Raw genomic sequence first — 22,991 nt, forward strand, 5'->3', positions numbered from 1 at the left:
TAGTCTAGAGCATCTTGTTTCCAGAAACGGGAATTATATTTTCCCTGCTGCTCTAAAGACAAACGCTCACTATTCTGATGCTGCTAACCTTAGCTGTCAAGAAGAGAGAGAAAGCATGGGAGCAGCCCGTGCACCTCTTTACCTTAGCATAGGCTTCACCACAGAGTCCAAGGAGATCTTGATATCCAGCTCATAAGCACATGAAAATTCTACATTGATCGTGCGGTCCCTCGTGATGATGTTGCCCGTGTTGTTGGCACTTTCGATCCAGATTGTGTTTTTATACATGATATGAGTGCCATTGGACTGCAGATCAAGGGGAGGTCAGAAACCATTAAATACGGAAGCACACGGTTAGCATTTAAAAAGCCATTTCTCAGAATTACAGAGAAGTGGCTTCGCTCCAAGCCAGACCCAGAGGCTAGACTGCATCAGTGCAGAACCAGCCTCAGACCAGCTGGGGGGAAAGAAGTGTTACCATAGATATGAACAGTGCCTTTCAGTCCGATAACCTTGAATGCCCGTGGAAGGCAAACTCCACGGACCACCGAATTCCAACTACAATCAGGTATCTGTTGGAACGCAGGCTGGAGAAAGCATGAGATACTAGCAGGGCCAGGTGAGCATAGATTAATTCAGAAATTCTTTTCAGTCCTTTTACTTGAAATCTCTCTTCTAACAAACCTTTTTTTCCAGGTGCACTTACAAGTACCAACTGAACAAGTGAGCTTTGCCTCCTTAGGCATTCTCCCTCTGACGATAACAAACAGAGGAGTAATATCTATTTTACATCACAGGAAGGAACAGGAGGAGGCAGGAGATGCCCAGCTAATACTGGAAACTGGGACACTAAATGCTGGGACCTTTTGGTATTTATACGTCCAACTCCTTTCCTCAGCTAATCCCCTGATGACCTAAAACACCTGGATGGGGCGTTAGAAGCATAAGAGAGGTAACAAAAGTCTTACAGATATAGACCAAATGAAGGCAGTGGGCACTGCAAACCAAGGAGGAAAAAATGCACCACTTAGAAGGATTTTTCAGTTCACTCAACCACGTAGCCCCAAATGAGAATACTGATTCCCAGTTTTTGTTTTGTTTTGTTTTTGTTTTTGTTTTTGTTTTTGTTTTTGCATATTCCCTCTGCTATTTATCAATGAGTGCATTTCTAGGCAGACTTCCCTGACTGTAAGGATGATGTCACTACCTCCACCAAGTGCTCTTCCCTGCCCCATCGTCTCACCTGCACAATGTTTCCGCAGTTCCCTTTGGTGTTGTTGATTTGAAAGGAGATAAAGTCCTCGCCCTCAATGCCAGAGCACTGCCTGTCATTGATTCTCACTCCCTCTCTCTCAAAGCCCAGCTGGAAGAGCTTGCACTTAGATATGGACACTTCCATCTGGGCTGCCTTGCAGGTCACCTCTGCGTCGATGATGTCATGGGAATCTGTGGGAACAGGAAGACAAGCCTGTCAGCCGGAGTCAGTCTTGCTGCAGGGGGTGAGCTGGGGGGCACCCATGGCCATGTTTCTTTAGAAGGAGGAAACAATCTCCACTTAGAGGCTGCAAGCATTTCTAATTAAGCTTTGATCATACCAAATGAGTACATGAATTCATCCAAAGCAATAACTTGGGCGTTGGTGGAGGCTTATTAAAAAGATAAGAATGCTAATAAAGTGCCTTTTGTCTTTTCTGTAGAAACCTAGGCCTTCCTCCCACACATGCTGGTGGCAGGCGCTTTTGTGTAAGTGACACACAGACTCTGTCACAGTGTAGTCTTTCTGGGGAGCAGATACCTCAGGAAGCACAGTGCTGGCCTGACCCTACCACCCAGGCTGGCTGAGTCTAGCCCAACGGAAGCTAGTGAGTCCCGGTGAGTGCCAGCAGAGGCCTTTTCTCCAGGTATATAAGCACTTGGTAATAAGAACTATAGAAATAAAGAAAAATATTTTCATGGGCCTCGGTCCCCCTCTGAGGGGACATTCTAACCAACTGGGCTTTTCTCATGAACAATGCTAATTTAGCATGTGCTTGTGAGTGACTTGGTCTGGAAAGGGTCATAGAGCCAAAGGACAGAGCACTTCCCCTGTAAGCTGACATCCAGATGGACGCAGCTGAGGACAAGGCCATTTCCAACCCTGAGGAGCTAAGGTTAGGAACAAGACAAGGAGTATTAGCTGCCACTGTTCACATCAAACATTGCATCTGTGTCTTTAGTATCAAAACTCTTTGGGCCAGATAAATCTGGCTTGAAGTCAGTCTTAAGGCACCTGGCACTCTCCTCCTATTTCCTTCTTGTTGGCAGCAAACCCACTACTTATCTGGGAGTCTAAAAGACCAACGTGGATCTCTCTGATGTTACTTGGACTCACGTGGAGCTGACGGATTCCATTCACAGACCTGTTCGTGTGTTGTTAGAATCTACTGAAGAAAAGAGTGTCGCAACAAGGAAATGGTCATCAGCCTAAGTTTGAGGCTGCCCAGTTGTTCCCTGGCTCTCGAAGACTTTGCTTTTGGGTTTCAAACAGCATGGGGAGCACACACAGCCCTTTCTCTGGCCCCTTCCTTGATGAGCTTCTGCACTGGGCTTTCTGAGTGGAAGAGACGCACTAGTCACTCACTGTTTCCATAGGGGGGCGGCTCAATGCATCCACATAATTCTCCTCCATTGTCCAGCTCACAGGTCCTGTTGGGACAGTCTGCCCCCACACAGGGGTCTTCAACCACTCCTGCTAAAAAGGAAAACACAGAAACACACAATTTGATTTTCATACCTACACGCAGCGGCAGCGGCTTACGGTCCAGATTTGACCCTGACTAGCTGGGAATGGTCAGATGGGCAAGTAAGTGCCTGCAGGTTGACAGACAGGGTAACTGCTAAAAGGTAATGGCAGGCACTCATGATTGGAAGTTTCCTGTGGCTCTACACCACGCCTTAAGCTTTAGCTGAATTAGCATGACTGGCTCTCACAAATACTCCTCAATCTGGGTTATTAGAACTCCAATTTAATAGCTAAAACTTGCCTAAGGTCATCCAGCAAGGTAAGTTATAGAAATAAAATACTAAAATACTGACGTTTATCTACCAAGTAATTCTATAATTTCCGCACCCGCCACATCATTATCGCAATTACTATATCCATCACACCATGTTATATCTAATATGTTTTGTACATCTTATAATTGCTTGAATTTTCTATATTTATAGCAAAGCCACATTCAAATACTTTGTTTCTCTGTTTCCAGCACCCAGGCATCTCATAGGCAGTGCTCAACAAATACTTGTCAATAACAAACACCTTAGGGCTCCCAAGATCTCAGCGAGGCCCCTTCTATTGAGACATTTTTGATTCATAGTGTACCTTCTCCATAAATATCTACTTCAATTTATAAAAACAGACAAATCAACAACCTATATATAATTCTCCAATAAAATCAAAAGTACCATTTTGCTAAGGGGAAAAAAGAATACAGGTAATGTGAAAGCTTGGAGGGTGTTATTTCTATAACAGGCGACTCTTCCCTTCAACACTCACTGAGAGCATGCCCTTCCAGTGGTTCTCAACCTTCCTCATGCTGCAGCCCTTTAAAATAGTCCCTCATGTTGTAGTGACCCCAACCACAAAATGTCTAATATACAGTATATGAGACCTCCAAAGGGGTCGCGACCCATAGGTTGAGAACCACTGCCTTAAGCGATTTCTCTCTTTCTATGATGTCTCTTCTTCCAACTGAGAGAAGAATCCTGTTCAGCATACCGCGTTTTTTTTTTTATTTTTAATTTTTACTTTTTTTTTTTTTGCTAAGGAAACAGTTGCTCGTCATGAGCTATCATTGCTTTGAGAGTTTTTATGAGGCTTAGAAAGAGGACACAGGTCAGTTACAAGAAGCAAGCTCAGAAGACCAACTGTGTGTGCTTGTAGTAATTAATAACAAGGCTAAGCAAGGAATCTTTTACTAAGCAAGTAGTTTTTTTTTTTAATGATCTCACCATAGATGTATTTAAAAAAAAAAAAAAACAAGGCTAATAACAAAAGCCAGGGGCTGGAGAGGTAGCTCAGCAGTTAAGGGCACATGCTGCTCTTTCAGGGTATCCGGGCTTGGTTCGCAGCACCCATATGATTGTTCACAATCATCGTAACCCCAGTTTGAGGGGATTCAACTCCATCTTTTGCCCTCTTCAGACGCCAGGGACATACATGTATACACACATACATGTATTCATACATACAATAAAAATAATTAAAAAATACAGCCTTCCCTGCACACACCTTGCTCGATGTGGCTGCCCAGCCCATCCAGGGAGTGGATAATTGTACACGGTGAGAGAACACGGATGGCTCAGCCTCGTGCCTCACTTTCCAGAGAGATGAGTGGAGGAAAGCCATCGGCATCATTTAAATGCATTTATTTTGAAAAGGCTTCCTGTTTTTAAGACCGTTTCCCTGCTCACCAGTGCATTCCCTGTGTCGCACGGGAACGGGCACACAGTGGGCAGTCAGCAAACACAGTCAGTGGCTAAGACAATGTGAGAATGACTGAAGAAAACAGCGACCGTGAAGAGCTTATGGCTCACAGGAAGAAAAGCTCGTCCCAAAATATAGAGGTCCACTTCTCATTCGACATTAAACACACTCTGACATAAAAGCTTGTGTGTGTGTGTGTGTGTGTGTGTGTGTGTGTGTGTGTGTGTGTATACAGTTATATCCGGACAAACACTTAACTGTAACATTATTTAAGATGTGTTTCTTATAAACATAATAGAGTAAAATATTAGTTACCAAACACTGGATTTCCAACAGACTAAACAGTTTCTGAAAATAGCAAATATATATTTGAATTAACTACATAATGTATCACTTTTTAGGTTCTGAATTGAGTGTACTTCCACACTTAATCATCTTTATTGTATAAACTAACTAATGTGTGTGTGTGTGTGGTTTGGGAGTGGTCCTGGGTACATACTGGCTTTTAGATGCACTCAGACTTGGTATTGTGTGTCTGGCTATGAACACATGTTCTGTTGGTCACAGTATCATACTGGATGGGTCCACATATACATAGCATTCACTTATATGTGTATGTATTTGTTAAGACCTACTCCATTTATTTAATAACACAGCAAGAAGGTAAATACTATATATAAGTTGAAGTTTATTACTGCAGAAAACAATGCATGAACTAGAAGTTTTTAATTCTCCATCTAGTTTAATATATGGACCCTATAGACACCCATCTGCAGCTTCCTTTGAAGCCAGATGCAGCCAGTTCAGTCTCGCTCCTCTCGCCACTCTCGATTTCTCTTTCTGATATGGAAGTCATGGTGGAGCATTAAGAACTAAGAGCAGCCAGGAGGCCCAGGCTAGTTTTGTGCATCCACTTCTCCAACCCAGAGCCCCACCTTCTTCAGCTTGCTTTTCAGATTCCATCACTGGACAGAGTTACAGGTGGGTTAGGCTCCCCCGGAAATGCCCCTCTTTGAATCTCAGGGGACAGCTCACAGCACTCTCCCCTCTCCTCCCCCGCCTCCCCATCGTGGAGCGGATAGATTATAAGGATGGGGTGGACCTCACCTCAGACAATGCTACCCACATAGCACCCAAGGAAATAAAAGAATTCTCTTACAGCAATTCTCTTTCTCAATCCACTCGGTGCTGAGGATGCCGAAGGAGCGGCAGGCCTCCCCGTAGGCAGCCAGGGAGCCGCACAGCTGGAACTTCTTGTGGTTGTAGCAGCCGTCCAGGTAGCAAGACTCGTAGAAGGGGAGGGGATCGAGGAGCCCGTAGCAGGGCTGAAAGAAGCCCTTCATGTCGGTGAGCTTCAGGCAGTAGCCGTCACCCTGCATGGCCTGGATGTGCACATTGTCACACGTGGCCGCATACTGTGAGAACTGTAGCTCGTTGCAGCTGGGGGCGAGAGGTCTAGTCAGAATAAGTGAAGCAAAAACAGCTATTTGAGTTCTCCCATACAAGGGTAAGGCCCATCTGTTGTACCTGTTGGGCTAGCCCTGACGTTCATATAAGGCGCAGAGAACGGTGTTGACCAGCAATATGACCTTAGGAAAGCCAGGGCCTGCTAGTCTCTATCCACTTAAAAAGGTGAAACAAAGTCAGGTGTGGTGGCTCATGCCTGTGAGCCCAGCACTCAGGAGGCAGAGGCAAGCAGATCTCTGTGAGTTCGAGGCTAGCCTGGTCTACAAAGCAAGTCCAGGATAGCCAAGGCTACACAGAGAAACACTGTCTCGAAAAAACAAAAACAAATAAAAAAGTAAAAGAGTAAGAATTTCTGTTGTTCATCACTGCGGCAGAGTGAATATCAAATACCAGAATGGACTAGAAACCAACGTGCCATGCGGCAACAGGTACTGATGTAACAACCATTCATACTTCGGTGTAATTCACTGACATCACTGACATAATAACCACTACCAGCGTATTTGCAGAATAACAATAACAATAATGCTGCTCGCAGAATTAAAGATCCGTAAGGAAGCTCAAGGGCTTCTAGCCAGTTCTAATTTAGCTGTCCGACATCAAAAGCCAAACAAGAGCGCTGCGTGCAGCTGGAGGGAATTCACAGGAGCAAGCCAAACAAAACAAAACGAAAACAGAAACACAGCCGGCCCAGGGGGACTAGGACCTTGCTTATTGGTGGGAAACCAAGAATGGTCCAACTGTCCCTAAAGCAGCTGCTCTTCTTGTGAGTCACTGAGTGGGACGGAAGGAGAGTCGAGAATCTAGCTAGTCCTGGCTTGGCACTCACAGGACCTCCCGTGCAAATAAGCCAATTAGAATGCTTCTCCGAGTAAAGAAAGATGCTCAACAAGATGCTACGGTCCGTCCCTGCCCTGGGTCCTCCAATACACAGAATAACCTTAACTGAGATCTATTATTCAGTGTTTGCTTGGGGCAAGGCCAGGTGCCTGGAGCACCCTTTCTACAGCTGGGTACACGGATGCTACCTGACGTGTAGGGAATGATGGGATCCGGACCTTGTTAAAGCAAGGAAATGTCAAGAAGCAGAAGCACTTTTACAGAGCCAGAAAGGTAGCCGCATGATCCCGCAGCCGAGGGGGACTCTAAATCACGATCTTTTGCAATAGCTCGTTTAGCTCTGTCTCAGCTAGCCAGAGGGGAAGAGGCTGATAGTTATCTTTATAACCCGTCTTTTCAAAAAAAAAAGCACCCTTGACTCGCAACAACTTCCGCCTGCATCCGCAAAGGCTTCTGGGAAGAGTCCAGGTTACTCAAGCAGCCCCAGCGCTAGGGAGCAAAGGGGCTGCGTTTCTTCTTTCTAGGTAGCTAACTGGTGAGGGCTTCCAGATTCTAACCCTAGGAATACTCTTTCGAGTAGCTGAGAACGGAATCGCACGGTAACTCAGAATTAGATCATCTAAACCCAGCTCCTGCCTTTCGTAAAAAAAATAAATAAATAAATAAATACTGGGGCCTCCAATGCACCTAAGCTCCAAAGGCTAACCTCAGAGTTGTGTGTGTCAGGAAGGGAGATGGATGCCAAAGAAAGTGCACTCGTGTTCGCGCCTTCTGTGGATACGGGGGAGACTGGAGCAGCCAGTCCGGGCTTTGAACTGCTGGGGTACACTCACCTCCTCTGCATGCCGTTGGTTTTCCAGCTCTGGGCCAGCACTACACTGCTCACCACTGGCTTCCCCCGCAAGGTCACATAATCATCAGTCATGTCGCCGTTGAAGTTGCCACAGAGGCCACACACCTTGTTCTGCAGCCTCTCGCTGATGCTGATTTTAATGACATTGAAACCATTGTAGTAGATCTGGATGTCAGGGCTGGTGTCAATCACCAGAAACCCCTCGCTGCTGTAGATTTTCGTTGCCAAGCCAGTTATAAATGGGACATTGACTTGTGTGCCGTTCACCTGTAAGAGCCAGAAACACAGGAAGTTGTTAGTGTGTGGGGGGGGGGGCGGGGCTGGGATTAAAGAGCCAGATTTTGAAAGCCCAGTAATCAGCCTTTGTGCTGGGCCGTCAACCATGATGTATGACAAAGTGAGTGGCTGGGTTCCAATAAAGCTTTATTTACAAAATCATACAGGTGTGAGTGGAGAGGGGGCAGTTCAATCAGCAAAACTGTCCTGCTCAAAAGCATGAGGAAATACTTTTTCTCCCAAGAACCCACACTGAAAAAGTCGGGCATGGTAGCTCATGCCTGATCCAGAGTTGGGCGTGGGGGGGGGGGGGGCCGCTGAAACAGGAGGATCTCTGGGATGTGCAGGGCAGCCAGTCTAGAACTCTTCCAAGCTGGTGAGAGACTTCCATCTCCAAAATAAAAGAAGTCACTAAAGATGGGCAGCGGCTGAGGGATGATATACGAGGTTGTCCTTTGGCCTCCACAAAAGCCAGAGCACACACAGCGTGCTTGCCTACACATTGATACACAGGCACGGCAAGTGTATTGGCCACAGGCCACAGTCTGACAACGCCTGCCCTGGAGTTTAAGGACATACACTTACCTTGCAGTTTCCCTACAGGAAGCAAACTGCAGGAACATAAGAGTTAAGAGAGAAGAAAACATCAGGATCATATTGCCTTCCGGGAGCGGACAAATTTTTTGTGTTAAACTTTCCCCAGCATCCACCAATTACTAAAAATGACACCATAATCTTGTTCTAAGGGGAGTTCAACCTGGTTACAGTGGACCTGGGGAGTGCTGCCATGTTTATTGTTTTCTTGTTTATAATGTGCAAACCTGAGGTCTTCCCAGATGTCTTATAAACACAATATTTTCTGCATTTGTCATTTTCCTTCTTTATATAACATTTCTTAGCCCTTGAGATGGCATATAACATGCTTTTCCTGTACTTACAAAATAAATTGGATTTCCCCCTCTGGTTATTAGTAACATTCCATTAAAAATATGGCTTTAAAAATCTGCTTTGGGGTATTCCTTGGCAGTGCTATCTGTGTGGCTCTCCTGGTGGTCACTTTCACCTCCTCTCGTGCTCTCGGCCAGTGCAGCTGTGTCTGCGCAGGCCAATTTGCAAAAGGAATTAGAGTATCAAAACCAGTAGTAGCTGGGGCTGGAGAGATGGCTCAGAGGTTAAGGGAACTTTCTGCTCTTCCAGAGGTCCTGAGTTCAATTCCCAGCAACCACATGGTGGCTCACAGCCATCTATAATGTGATCTAATGATCTCCTGTGGTGGGTAACATATATGCAGGCAGAGCACTCTATACATAATAATAAATAAATAAATCTTTATAAAAAAAAAAAACAGTAGTAGCTTTCCTGGAACCTAAAAGCCAGCAGTGAAACCCAGATTCTTTCTTTTAAGCTTGCAAAGAGCCATTCTCCTGCCTAGCACTATATACTAAGCTATTTGCCGACTCCTTAAATAAAGGTGCGTGCAATGTTAGATTTAGCTGAACTGGTTGTGGAAGGCAGGTAAGGGGCACTATGGTCCAGCATGTCCAGGTAGCTCTCTCCTCCTCACACCCTCCCTCTCACCTGAGCTCACTGTGATGGAGCCTGGCTCCATCTTTTGGGTCAACCTGATATGTCCAGTCTGATATAACTACAGACCGGGGACTCAATAGTTCAGAGAAGCAATTAGATTTTTCCTAAGTAGAATGGGTAGTGTATTCAAATCAAATCGTGGTTCCAGCGGTGAGCGGCTCCTTCGCAAGTATTAGCATACAGGGCTTAGATCTATAAGGAAAAACAACCAAGGCAGTGGCCTGGAGGAAGAATCAACCTAAGATAAATTCGTCATTTTCTTTCAGTTGGAATGTCATCTTGGGGCCTCTGGTAGAGACAGTTGCTCCGCTGGGCTTTATTTAGGTTGCTGCTTTTGCAGGCAAATGTTTACCTTCTCCTTTTAGAGAAAGCACGACAAAGATGAGGCTTGATCGTAAGAATAAGTAAGCAATGCCAAGAATAATTGCAAAGTCTCTTAAAAGCTAATGAGATGCTTTTTAGAAATTAATCCAGAGGAAAAGCTGACTTATCTACCATTTTATCACCTGGAGCTCGATTGCCACCCTGCCGCCATTATAGCCTGAGATGCTAATTCCTGTCTTTGGAAGCATCAGTGACCAAGGCAGGGGCCCATTCCTACGGCCATGGGAGCTTCGTGCTTTAAATCTCTGGTACAAGGACACTTGGGGGCAGCCCGTTATTGCTCTTCAGTTGTTATTTGGGATAAACTACAGTGAACAGCCGGATACCACACCCAGGTGTCCCTTGGCACATTTCGTAAGAATGGAAGTCAGGCTGTCACCTTTACAGTATTCCGGTCATTGATGAGAATTTGCTCTTCGTTGATGTAGAAATAGACTGGTGAGATGATAGTGAGATTGGGTGAGGACCACTTGTCGAAGTTGATGATGAGCTGGAAGGAGATGTCCGGCAGTTTCTGGCAGATGGTGGAGAGCACGAAGGCGCAGTTGGCAGGGAAGCGCAGGAAGGCTCCATCGAAGGTGCGGAAGACACCGCCCCCTGCTGCCAGGCAGTAGGAGGTCTTGGTGCTGAAGCATCCTCGCACCCCACTGCGCAGGGCGCACTCTTCGTCCGACTTGCACTGGCGTGGGTCACACTGGATCAGGTTGCGCCTGAAACAGCGGCAGCGCCTCGTGCAGTCACCGTTCCAGAATAGCTGCTTGGGCTGGAAGAGAGGTGCCATTTGAATTAAACTGTGAACTCAGACAGCAGTCAAAGATGGAGACCCCCGAAGCCCGCTTAACCACCCTTTAATGCGTTCTGGAGTTAGCACCAGAGAGCAATGGAGTCTGCCTTCATTCAAACGTTTGTCCCGCTTATGCAATTTGGAGGCCAAATAATATGCAATTTAGACTTTATTGGTCTCAATCAAGGACTCTGGGATCTTAATGGCTGGGATTGCCGAACTAATCAGAGCCTACCTGAATGTGCAGCTAGCTGTTGGAACTAGGTGAGGAAGAAAAACACATTGTCGGTTTTCTGAAGCCCGAGAATCATGCTTCTAAGAAACAGAGGCTCCACTTTAAGATGAAATTGAAATTCACTTGGAAATGAGAGACCAGTCAAAAGAAAACGATAATCAACTCTCATGATCAAGCATTTCAAAATTTTCCGGCACCCACCTTTCAGAACACCTCCCCTACTCCAGCCCCTCCTGGTTTATTTCCATCGCAAGCACCTCCATTTTTCTCTAGGTGCTAATGGTGAGATATCTAGCTCACATCATAAAAAAAAAGCTCTGAGACCAGGCCACTCGGAAACTAGTCCCAGCCCTCCCCCTCCCCCAGAGGAACCATACAGAACTGTTAAAGTGTCTCTAACATGGGTCTCCTTAACTTATTTTACATTCTTCCCCAAACGGGCAACAATCTGAGACACATTCTACTCCCAAGAGTTTATATTCTTTTTTTTTAAGATTTATTATTTATTGATATGAGTGCTTTATCTGCAGAGGAGAGCATCAGATCACATTACAGATGTTTATGAGCCACCATGTGGTTGCTGGGAATTGAACTCAGGACCTTTGGAAGAGCAGGTGGTGCTCTTAACCACTGAGCCATCTCTCCAGCCCAGAGTTTATATTCTTAATCTTGTACTCTATCTAGATTGGGAATGCTGAGGAAGGGCCATCTATGGCCATCCACGTGGGAGGACCACAGTAAATAGGCAATAAAAACTAGGGCCACTCCCTGCCTTCAGGCTGAGCATCCCTTGTCTTAAGTGCTAAGCACCAGCAGAGTTTGCATCTGGGAGTTTTTCCGACTTAGGAGTAATTGCACATATGTGATGAGATATCTTGGGAATAGGACCCAGATTCAAACATGAAATTCGTTTTTGTTTCATATGTTCATTCTACACTCATCCTGAAAATTAAATACAATATTTTACACGTCTTGTGTCAAGGTTTCATACTCTGAGGTTGTTTTTAGTTATAGCGTCAGGCCTCTGCTCAAAGGGCTTCATATTTTATAGTATTTTGTATTTCAGATTTTTGGATTAGAGATGTTTAAGTTATATCAATTTATCAGATAGTACTATCCAGAAAAGATGGTTTTTGTTGTTGTTGTTGTTGTTTTTCATAAAAGATGTTTTAAGACACACAAAGGGGCCTATGATTCTATCTGGTCACTGTTTTCTATCTAACTGCAAATTTAACAATACCCTGGTATTGACTGCTTGTGACTCAGATTCAAGGGTGAACAGAGGGCAAGCCTTTCTAACCAGTGCATCATTCATCCTCCAAGTGAAGACATCAGAAGCCTGGTCCTTGCTCCTTCTAGCTCTGTAGCATATTCCGGGTCCCCGCAGCCTCCACAGACTGACTTCATTTCTCTTATCAGATTTTTACAATAATTGAGCGGTTGGTCTGGCCTCTGTTTGATAAGAACATTACATTGGTGGGAAAGGGACAATAACCCGATGTTTGTGGATATGATCAAGGGTGAATCACTCATCCAGAGAAGACCTTGATTGTGAAACCAGCATCAAAGGGAAGTGCCTGGCCCCATGCCGCCTTCTTTACCTTAATTAGACATGACAACGACAGCTGGGTGATTACCCTACATGCTAATGACTAGATGTGTTCCCTTTTTATTTCCAAAGAAATCTGCTGTATAAACAAAGCCTCCAAGCTTGTTTGAATTGAGGCAAATGGATGTGGATTATTTGTTCTGTGACTTTGCCACTTCCCAGATAGAAGCTGTTGTCAAAACCCACTGACTTTCTGATAAAAACCAGATAATAATGCTTATAGTCCTAACCAAGGGTTGTTACGAGTCTTTCTGAAGGATTCAGAGTGATTTTATATATGCACCATTTCATTAACATGCATATATATGTATGTATATATATGTATATATATATATACACTTTTTTTTTAACAAAATGTTTCTCAAAAGAATAAGAACCACCACCATACAAGGGCAGCTACTAGTCACTGAAGGGCTGAGGGCCAGGTATCAGGCTGGGCAGCTAGCATGGGGCATTGCATTTAGATGAGCCCATCAAGGAGCCACTTTCAGCCACATTTCATTCACAGGGAGGCAGAAGGTCAGAGAAATGACCTTTCAAAGTCACTCCTCCAACAGCAAGATAGCTATGGCCAAGCGCAAGCCCTGTTCCCTTCGGCCACACTGACACTTAGGATCCCTGTGGAGGGGGGTACATGACACAGTTGATAGACACATCTGGGTCATCACCAGGTTGGGAACAGAGTGTAGACATGTGCTCTTCGGGTCTGGAGTCTGCTTATAATGGATCCCAGATGAGAACACCCAGATGATTTTCTTCCATACGCTTTGCCTTGTCCCTTCAAATGATCTTCCTAAGAGTTAACCTGGGCCCCAGCTCTTCCGAGAGGCCCCCTTATTAGTTCTACTATTCCATCACATTCACCCTGTCTTTCTAATATAACCTCCAAATGCCTTTTCCAATGAAAATGAAATTGAGCATAATGCCTACATTTCTACTCTTTTATTTATTCCCCCAAATAAAGGCAGCTCAGTCAATCTCAAATGAGTCAATGCATCTCTACAGAAAGGAGGCATTATTTATTTTTGCCTAGTTGAGTTCCAGTTCAGACACTTCAATTAGATTTCTGGCAAGCAGCTCCCACCTTCATTTAAAATTGATCTACTCTGCAGGGTATCATTTTTCACTTGTTGATATGTTATTTTGTAATTGTTTCCCTCTTTAAAGCACAATTTTTGTTTCTCTTCTGAATAGGTTTTTTTTTTTAAAGTCCCTTACGTCAGGGAACACTCTTCCTTGTCCTCCACGAGGCTACTTGCGTAGTGGCTGGCACACATCCAAGGCCTGGTGTTTGTGTGTTAGTGGTCTGCTCACATTTGACTGAAGATTAGGCTTGAGGCAAAACTGTCTGGCTGAAGACCTTCTCCTCAAGGCTTCTCTTAGTTTGGCATTACGGCACGTTAAAGATTACAGGGCTATGGATGTGCCTCCATGGTAGACCATTCACCTAGTGTGTTCTAGGACCCAGGCTCTCTCCCCAGTACTGCCTCTCCCCCAGATCTAAATAGTAAATGATTTAGCAAGCCAATGTGTTTTCTTGGGAGATGTGGAGGAGGGGAGTCTCTTCATTGGCATTCTGTTTATACACCCCGACGCCAGCGGGGAGAACCAAAGGGTAGCGGGTGAAGGCTAGAGGTAAGCAGTCCAGGCCTTCTAGGGATGCTATCAGAGTGACAAATGGCACGTGTGGGAGCAGCTTCAACAGCCGGAGAGGGAAGGCCACTCCTCCCAGTCTCCAGCCTCCAGCCCTATATTTTCTGCTTAAAAACATCCTTAACGGAGACAGCTTCAAATGTCAGATTCACAGCCACTGTATTTCCAAACTAGAGTGCTACCAGAAGCTTTCAGACATGAGATTTATAGGGAGGCGGTCAGAAGGGCCTAGAGAAAGGAGCGAGAGAAAGGAGGAGGCCTTGCCCAAGCCGAGGAGGCAGGAGCGTGGGATTCCAAATCTCACTGGGAGCAAAGGCCGCCCCGGAACACTAGTCAACTCCTGCACTTCGGCTCCCTTACTCCACATCCATCACCACGGAGCAGGAGGCCTGGGCAGTTCTGGCTGTTCTGCTGGCCTTTGTAGAGAAGCCTGCCTGGTGTGGAGGAAGAGGCCTGCGGCCTCCCGTACCCACCTCATAGTATTTGCCATCCGAGTAGCAGCCGCAGTTGTGGGGCAAGATGCAGCTCTTGCCGTTGAGGACGTAGCCCGCGTCACACTGGCAGCCCTCCACGCAGTAATGATTGCAGTCGCTCTTCAGGCGGATAGCGGCACAGCGAGGCTGGCAGACGCTCACACAGCTCTCATAGTGGCTGTTGGGGGGGCAGGTGACCGCTGGAACAGAAGCGACCAGGCAAGTCACAAGGAGCTGTAAATGGCTTTCTCACAGCCTTGCTCGGGGAGGAAGAGGGTTCCTGGTGAGGGAAGAGGTGTGAGGCTTGCCGCTTTCCTTCCTTCATACTCTTTGCTTGTGAAAAGCCTTTGCCTGCTTCCTTGCAGCTTAATTGACAGGCTGGTGTGTGCAGAGGGAAGGGGCTGGCATCTCCTCACAATAATCTTTGTCCTCTCTTCAGTGTTGGCTTTTGCAGCCTTTATTGCCTGCCACTGTGAAAACCCACGGGCCACAATGAATCCTCATGAGGGCTAGACAAGGTTGATACACTAACGGAGCTCCATTCATATTGATCCTCTTATTCACACTCCCACGGGCCAACCGCCCCATCCCTCAAGACCCACTTAGAGAGTCATGAGATAGTGCCCTCCTGCTGTTACCAGTGCCAGCCATCCGAACCTCCAAACCTCCACCGAACCTTTAGTCTAAACCTGTAGTTTATCAGCAAAAGACTCCTGAGCCACACGATCTCTGAAAATGTGTGTGTGCGCGTGTGTGCATGTGTGTGTGTGTGTGTGTGTGTGTGTGTGCGCGCGCGCGCGCATACACAAATTGGCCTGAATCAATTACCTTCTATGTTCTGAGATGCATCTAAAGCTGTCTCTATGGAAGGTAGGCAAGGCGCTGATGACTAATATTGTGTTCTGGCATGAAATGCAGACAGGTTATTTAGGCTCTCTGACCCTCATCGTCTTTGCGCCCATAATGCAGATTACCTACAGCACCTGAATTTGTATGCCTAGAGGAGCTCCGTGTGCATCGGTTCAATGAGTGTTAACCAATCACTAGAACAAGGCTTGCTGGCTTGAGAGCTTTACAGCAGCGGTTATCTCAGTCAATGCATACTAAATGCACAACAACTATTTACATGGGAACTTCTCTATGATGTAGGTAAGGTTTCAAGGCTCATCTTTCATATAGTGGTAAATAAGTACTTATACAGTACACAGTCCTAAGAATTTTAATATATAGATGTGCTTATATAAAACTACCACAGTATGCTATATATACGTGTGTGTGTGTGTGTGTGTGTGTGTTTGTAAATTTCAGTTCACAAGATAATGCTCTCATGTCATGGAAAACATAAATGCCCTAGGTGCGATCACTAATAAATTCCAGTGGATTCTTGCTCAAATTGTCTGTGCACATAGATGCGTGCGCATGCATCTTAGCCACAGCTTTGATTTTTCGCAGAAACATGAGCATAATCTACAAACCTTGCCACACATTGCCTTTTCATGACAATATTTCTTCCATTCAGTTGCAAATTATTGTCTTTACATCGCTTCATGGCGTGCGCCTTTTATATGAATATCATTACATGTGTATTTTTGCCCTCATAAATAAGGCTGTAGAAAAAAAGTTCCTAGAAGTGGAATTTTTAAGCGAAAGGATAGGAACACCACCACCGCCACCATCATCATCTCATCATCGCCACCACCATCATCATCATCATCAGCTTCATCATCATCTTCATCAACATCATTGCTGTTGTCATTGTAGTTGCTGCTGCTGCTGCTGCTGCAGTGCTAGAGATCTAACCCAGGGCCTCACACGTGCCAGGTAAGCACTCTGCCACTTAGCTATGCCTTCAGCCCCTGAAGTCGTTGGCAGATACCACCGCCGCTACCCTACAGGGGGGGGGGGGCGAGGCTGTGCCAAGGAACAAACAAGGAGATTGGTCTCCTGAGGCTTCCATGAGTACAATCAAGTTTTCTGAATTCTGGAAATGTGGAGAGTAAAAGCTCTTTCTGCTACATGTGCATTTCTTTGAGCCTTATTATCTTTTCATTTGTTTATAATCATCTTCCTGTCTCCGGCGAATTGCCTTTTCTCATCCATTACACACTGGGTTGTTGAAGTTTCTTCTTATTAGACTGTAAGTGCTCTTTATAAATTAAAAAACACGCTTTTGTGTGTTGCATGTATTATAAAATATTTATCATTTGTCTCTGACTTGGCTTCTTTTTTAAAAACGTGCATTTTTAAAATCATGTTTTTGCCATGTAGAGATGTAAAACTTTTATGAGGTCAAATTTATCTAGTTTTCCTTAATAGCTTCGAGTGTGTGATTGGGGAGGGGAGACTCAAACGCCAGTGTTTCATTCTAATTCTTTTATATTTCAATTTTAAAATGTTTAATCTTTATACAGTCTGGATTTTGTTTTGTACCAGAAATGAAGGGAAGACTAAACTCATATATTTCCCAGAGAGTTTTTCTACCATCTCTTTCTTATATAAATCTTCCTTTTCCTCAAGTTCTTTGAAACCAATTTGCTATATACTGATTGCTATTGATTAGGATAAGTGGTTCTCAACCTTTCTAATGCTGTAACATAACCCTTTAATACAGTTCGTCATGGTGGTGACTCTCCCAATCATAAAACTCTTTTGTTGCTACTTCATAACTGTAATTTTGCTACTGCTATGAACCACAATATAAATATCTGATCTATAAGCCCCAATGGAGTTGCGACCCGCACGTTGAGAACTTCTGGATTCGGTGGTCAGGTTTTTGCTGACGTGCTCATCTTTCACCCATTCCTCTTCCCATCATTGTATTTTCTTCTGGTTGTTAATTTGTGCTAGTTAACTTGTTCCTGTGAAAGTCTTAATAGCGAGTATTAATTGATTAATATATTTAACATCGATACTATTAATAGAAAAAATTAATAGTAAAATATAGCCATTTTCATATCTGGGAAGACGCTCATTTCTCTTTCTCCATACTTAAGACTTTGGACTCTTCTCTGGCATCCAAACATGGTGGGTGAGCAAAAGACATCTGATCGTCAGAATCAAGGTTTCACATTTTAAATACTAGTTTATTGCTTCCCTCACCCTCTACATGTGATTCTGAAGAATGATGACTGCTCGTGTGGATTGTGGTCAAGAACGAGACTCTTGCCGAGGCCAGCAGACCCATTTAAAGCTGCGCCTTGGGCAGATGACAGGGTGCACAGATCCCCCCGAAAAGCAATGTAATGGGATGGAATGAAACACACTTTGGAATCCGACTCCTCTGGCTTTGAACCCTGCCTCTGCCATGAACTGGCAGGGTCACCTTGCACACAGTTCCCTTATGCTGTCTGAACTCATTTTATCCTCTATAAAATGTGGGCAATACTACAGCTCTCTCCTTAATCGGCTGTTAAGATGAAATAGTTTACAAGCTGCTAGTTCCTTCGCTTTCCATGAGTAACAAGATACTTGGTACTTGGTACTTGCATGGTTTTGGTGGTACCGTTGATAATAAGAATAGTTGTAGCAACTCATTTTTTTTTAAATTAACCAACAGGAATTTGTTGGATTTTTCAGGGGACTAAATAAAGCAAGTCCTTAATCACTAAAATCTAAGAAAAGAGATATGGAAAGTGATGATGCTAACCAATTTTGACTGATCATAACCAAGTACTTAGAGATGGGGGTCAGAGAGGAAGCAGTCCTTGATGGCCAGTGGGGCAAAGCTCTGTGTACACACTTCCCTGCTCCCCCAAGTTGCTTTCTTTATGGACACTGCCTACTTCTCAGTTCCCCTGTAGATCAGGTCCACAAGTCCACATGCTGTGACCTGAACAGGGCAAATGGCAAGGGCTAAGGAGCACGGTCTGCTTAGCTACGATTCGAACCTTTTACTGTGCTCTCAACACCCCCTACTCCAAGTCCCTCGCCGAGCGACTAAATTAGCACACCAGCCTCAGCTGATGGGATTTTAGGTGGGGTTAGTAATTAAGACAATTTATCTCTCATTTTCACTCCAAGGCCATTTGCTCAACGTGGGTAGAGAGGTTTTCAATGCATTTACAAATAAGGTAATTGAGTAATAAATTATCCCATTGATAGGAACAGCCAATATTGTTGAGAAAAATTGGCATTCTACCTTGTTACCAATAAAGCACATGTTGAATGAGCAATTTCATTTACCGCCCCCCCCCCTTTCCCCCTCAAAGTACTATTCTTATACCTAACACGACAATAACGGATTGGATTAAGTGTTAGAGGATTGACGACCCCAACTTCCCAGAGGTCAAAGTCACCTAAGATACAAAGGACCTTTTTTGAATGTCTCAAATTAGAAAGCTAAGCCACTTAGAGGCTTAAAGAGATTGGCTCACCAGCCAAAAAATATGCATGGACCAGACCTAGGCCCGCAACACATATGTAACTGATGGGCAGCTTGGTCTTCATGTGGGTCCTCTAGCAAGTGGAGCAGGGGTTGTCTCTGGCATGGATGGACTCTGTTGCCTGCTTTTGGATCACTTCCTCCCAAGGCTGCCTTGACCGGCCTTAGCGGAAGAGGACGTGCTTAATCCTGATGGGACTTGATGGGCCTGGGTGGGTTTGTGCTCGGGGAGGGGGGGGGAAGGGGGAGCTCCTTTTTTCTGACTAGAAGAGAAGGAGGAAAGGGGGAAGAGAGTAGGAGAACGGGACCAGGTGGAGAGGAGGGATGGGGCGGGCTGGGGTCAAGATGTAAAATAAATAAGTTTAATTTTTTAAAAATGTCAAAAAAGAAAGAAAAAAGAAAGAAAGAGAAAGAAAGGAAAGGGGCGGGGAGAAAGAGAGCCGAGCTGCTTGCAACCATGCCTTGTCCCCAACCCCTTCCACATGTCATCTTCAAACGCATGTCAGCTTTTTCTCTAGTTTTAGCTCTCCTCTTTATCAGTCACAACCCCTGTCCCTCCCACCTACTCTGTCTTTTGGATGTTTACCCCTGGTTTGAAATGCTGAAACAGGAAAAATCTAAGGCACTCTGTGCTGGAACCATTCTCAGTCGCCTGTTGACTGTGATGTGCCAGCCTGGGACAAGCTAGGGACAAGCTGGGGACAGATGGTCTATGGCAGGGGTAGAATCCAAGGTTAATGTTGAGGCGGGCAGACTTGAGTTTCAACACCATGAACAGAAGTCTCCATGACTAGCTTAACCAGTGTACACGGGACACAACCAGTGTTTGGACAGAATTTTGAAGACAGAAGAGGAGTAGGTTACTAGTCTGGAGGACAGGAAGAAATGAGAAATCAGCTTCATATATTTTATCACTAGTCAAGCTCTGCCATAGAGTAACTTTGTCCTTAGATGGAGGGTCATAGGGCTCCCTAACGGGATTCTTTTTCCTTCCCATGAGTGACAAAAGCTGAGGGAGAGTCCTTGTTGATGTTAGCTTGTCTTTGTTCATCACAGCCAGACATGATGGCGTACATTATACTTGTCTGTCCCTCAAGCCCCCTGCCCAACCCATTTCAGCCATCCCAGAGCATCAGAGATAATAAAAGAGGCTCCAAAGAGAGAGCTAGCTCCCTGTGACAGACATCAAGAAGAAGTAGGCTCGGTCCCCCTCCAAGCATGCTTTTTGACCCTGTGATATGCTGAGCTCCCTCTGCCAAGAGCCTGGCTTTCTGATTTAGAGGAAGTCAAGCACGCCAGTCCCATTGCACTGACTCCAGTGAACCCCCAGTAGTCCTCGAGATGACTCAGATGCTTTATAAGCATATTTGTTTGATTGAAGACACTACTGTTTGTCCAGACAGTTATCCACAGACAACATGGCCCTGAACTCAAGTACTGAACTTGGATGATATAGTCTTGGAATTTTTCCCTTCCCTCCTCTATCCACCCCAATTTCCATGAATCGAATGGCAGTGTGTGGAACACAAACTGACTTGATTATTAAACTACAATAGCTCTGCATCCAAATCTCTCCTTTCCAGGATCAAAATGGCAGTTTGTTCTCTGTGAAGCCTGCTGCACCTTTTACTTAGAGCTCTGGGCATTCAGTGCTAATTTGCCGCTGTTTTATACAATCAGACCTTCTATACAAAGAAATGTGCTATAGTGAGTGAGACTGGGATCGGAAAATAGGCCACGGCAGGTTAACTAAAGACTCACAGTGATTTTGCCACCAACTCTCTCCTATGTGTACATGTTGAACACAGGCAAAGACCTCAGCTAACTCTTTTCCCATAGTGCCCTGGTATAGCGCATGGGTGTTGGGGAGAGAGGGTCAAATCCCAGCCTTGCCCTGAGACTGCCTATTGTAAGTCAAGTCACTTAACTCCTTTGAGTTTCAATTTTCTTTGACAAATTGGGTTATTGAAAATAATCAATGATGTAACACTGATAGAGTAGTTTGGCATGGGTTCAACTCACAGCAAGTGATTAATATAATACACCACCTAATGTGTCTTGTGCACTGGGATTCCAAAGACCTGTTTTGATCCTTCAGATGTTTCTGTATATAAATGAAACAGGCAGCAAATGGCTGTTCTTTGGGGAACAAGCTGAGTATCAAGAAGGAGAAGTGAGTTGGTTCAAAGTTACACTGATCCTTAAGGACTAAATCAAGGCTTAAATCCATGAACTCCCTCCCTTTTCTAATGCTTTTAATATTCCGCCACGTTATAGTCATGAAGACTGTCATATGATATGTAGGTATGCTATATTATATTTCTCAAAATGAATGACATATATGAAAGATATGTAAATTATCGATGCAGTGATGGATCCATGAGGTTCTAGATCAGTGTTTCTCAACCTGTGGGCCACAACCCTTTTGTGGGTCACATGACCCTTTTACAGGGAATCACATATGAGATATGTTGCATATCACATATTCACATCACAATTCATAACAGTAATAAGATTACAGTTATGAAGTGGCATGAAAATAATTTTATGGTTTGGGGAGGTCACTACAACATGAAAAATTGTATTAAAGGATCATAGCTTTAGGAAGGTTGAGAACCACTGCCTCTTCCCCTGTTAGTGTCTGGGAAGCATTTTGTGGTGTACTTGGAATTCAAATGCAGCATGTGATGTTTCGTGATTTAAATACATGGTCTCATTCCATCCTCCAGGGTAACCCATCAAATTCATGGTGTTGATCCCTCTCCACAAGGAAAGAAAGAAAGGAAAGAAAGAAAGAAAGAAAAGGAAGGAAGAAAGAAAGAAGGAAAGAAAGAAGGAAAGAAAGAAAAAGAAAGAAGACTGTAGGAGGCTACACCATTTGTTTCAGATAATGGCCTCAGTTTCAAATGAAGTCTCTTCTTCAGTGTGCTCCCACTTCTATGGAGTTGGAAGACCAACCTCCCACACCAATCAGAAATGAGGAAGAGAAAGAGAGTTAGGAGAAGGACTCACAGCAGGATGTGTAGTTCCTCCAGCCAGTCACGGCGATTCCTTGAGTCTGGCAGGTGCTGGCATAGTTTTGTAGCCAGCTGCAGGCAGTCTGCACTGCACCCCCATCAATACACGAGTCAAACAGACAGTTTTTGTAGAAGAAGGTGGGGTTGACTTTGCTGTGACACTTGGCAAAACCTGCATTCTGGTTGGGGATCAGGCTGCACAGCTGCTGTACTTTGGAGAACCCTTCAACCTTGGCACAGGATGGGCAGCGGTCCCCACAGCCTACCTGGCAGAAGGTATCCCTCTTTACCCAGCTCTGCCCAAACTCGTTGATACTCAGTGCAAGCAACCCCATGGGCATCTCCAGGTCATCATCAGGGTTGCCATTATAGCGTCCACAGAGGCCATGGGTGCTGTTCTGCATGCTCCGGGGGACAGTGATGGACAGGAAGGTTTTCCAGTCATACACAACCTTCAGACCAAAGTCAGTTTCCACGACCACGTGAAAGCCAAACGAAAAGATGTTTATCTTCCCTTGTCCTAACTTCAGGGGCAGGTACAACCGTTCATTGTTGACCTGTAAGAGACAAAGAGGATAAGAGAAGACCAGTTGGCTTAAAGATTTCTCAGTCCTCCTAATCATTAGTCTCTTGAGGGACACATCCCACAGAGAGCTTAACCAGGTAAGACATGGGCTTTGTAATGTAGCATTGTTTATGCCAGTCAACTCTTATTATGAGGATTTTGAACACACTTAAATGACTATCCTTTGTACACTAATATACCTATTTATTTCAGTGCCTTCTGTTTATACAGCATTATTTTCCCCTAGGAGTTCAAATTGTTTTCTCTAAGGTAATGGGAGGATAATAAAAATTCAATTAACGTTGAGAATAAAATACCCAAACCTAGAACTCCTGTGTTTCTATTTCTAGCTCTACTGTGGATTTATTTTAGGCAATCTCCAATTTATTAATTCCATTGGGA

The 22,991-nt window shown here is 44.7% G+C and overlaps 1 protein-coding gene across 1 annotated transcript in view; it reads right to left on the reverse strand.

The window, feature by feature from the left end:
• Nucleotides 1–22,991, reverse strand: part of TECTA (tectorin alpha) — a 74,134-nt gene that overhangs the window by 7,843 nt on the left and 43,300 nt on the right. The window contains exons 13-20 of the mRNA XM_084783806.1: nt 22,020–22,581; nt 14,627–14,826; nt 10,252–10,635; nt 7,606–7,892; nt 5,625–5,905; nt 2,621–2,731; nt 1,244–1,446; nt 143–306 (exon numbers count right to left, since the gene is read on the reverse strand). Of these exons, the coding sequence (XP_084639932.1) occupies nt 143–306; nt 1,244–1,446; nt 2,621–2,731; nt 5,625–5,905; nt 7,606–7,892; nt 10,252–10,635; nt 14,627–14,826; nt 22,020–22,581 (2,192 nt within the window). The remainder of the gene's footprint in view (nt 1–142; nt 307–1,243; nt 1,447–2,620; nt 2,732–5,624; nt 5,906–7,605; nt 7,893–10,251; nt 10,636–14,626; nt 14,827–22,019; nt 22,582–22,991) is intronic.

Source organism: Acomys minous (assembly GCF_964271855.1).
Source record: "Acomys minous genome assembly, chromosome: 5".
Taxonomy (NCBI): Eukaryota; Metazoa; Chordata; class Mammalia; order Rodentia; family Muridae; genus Acomys; species Acomys minous.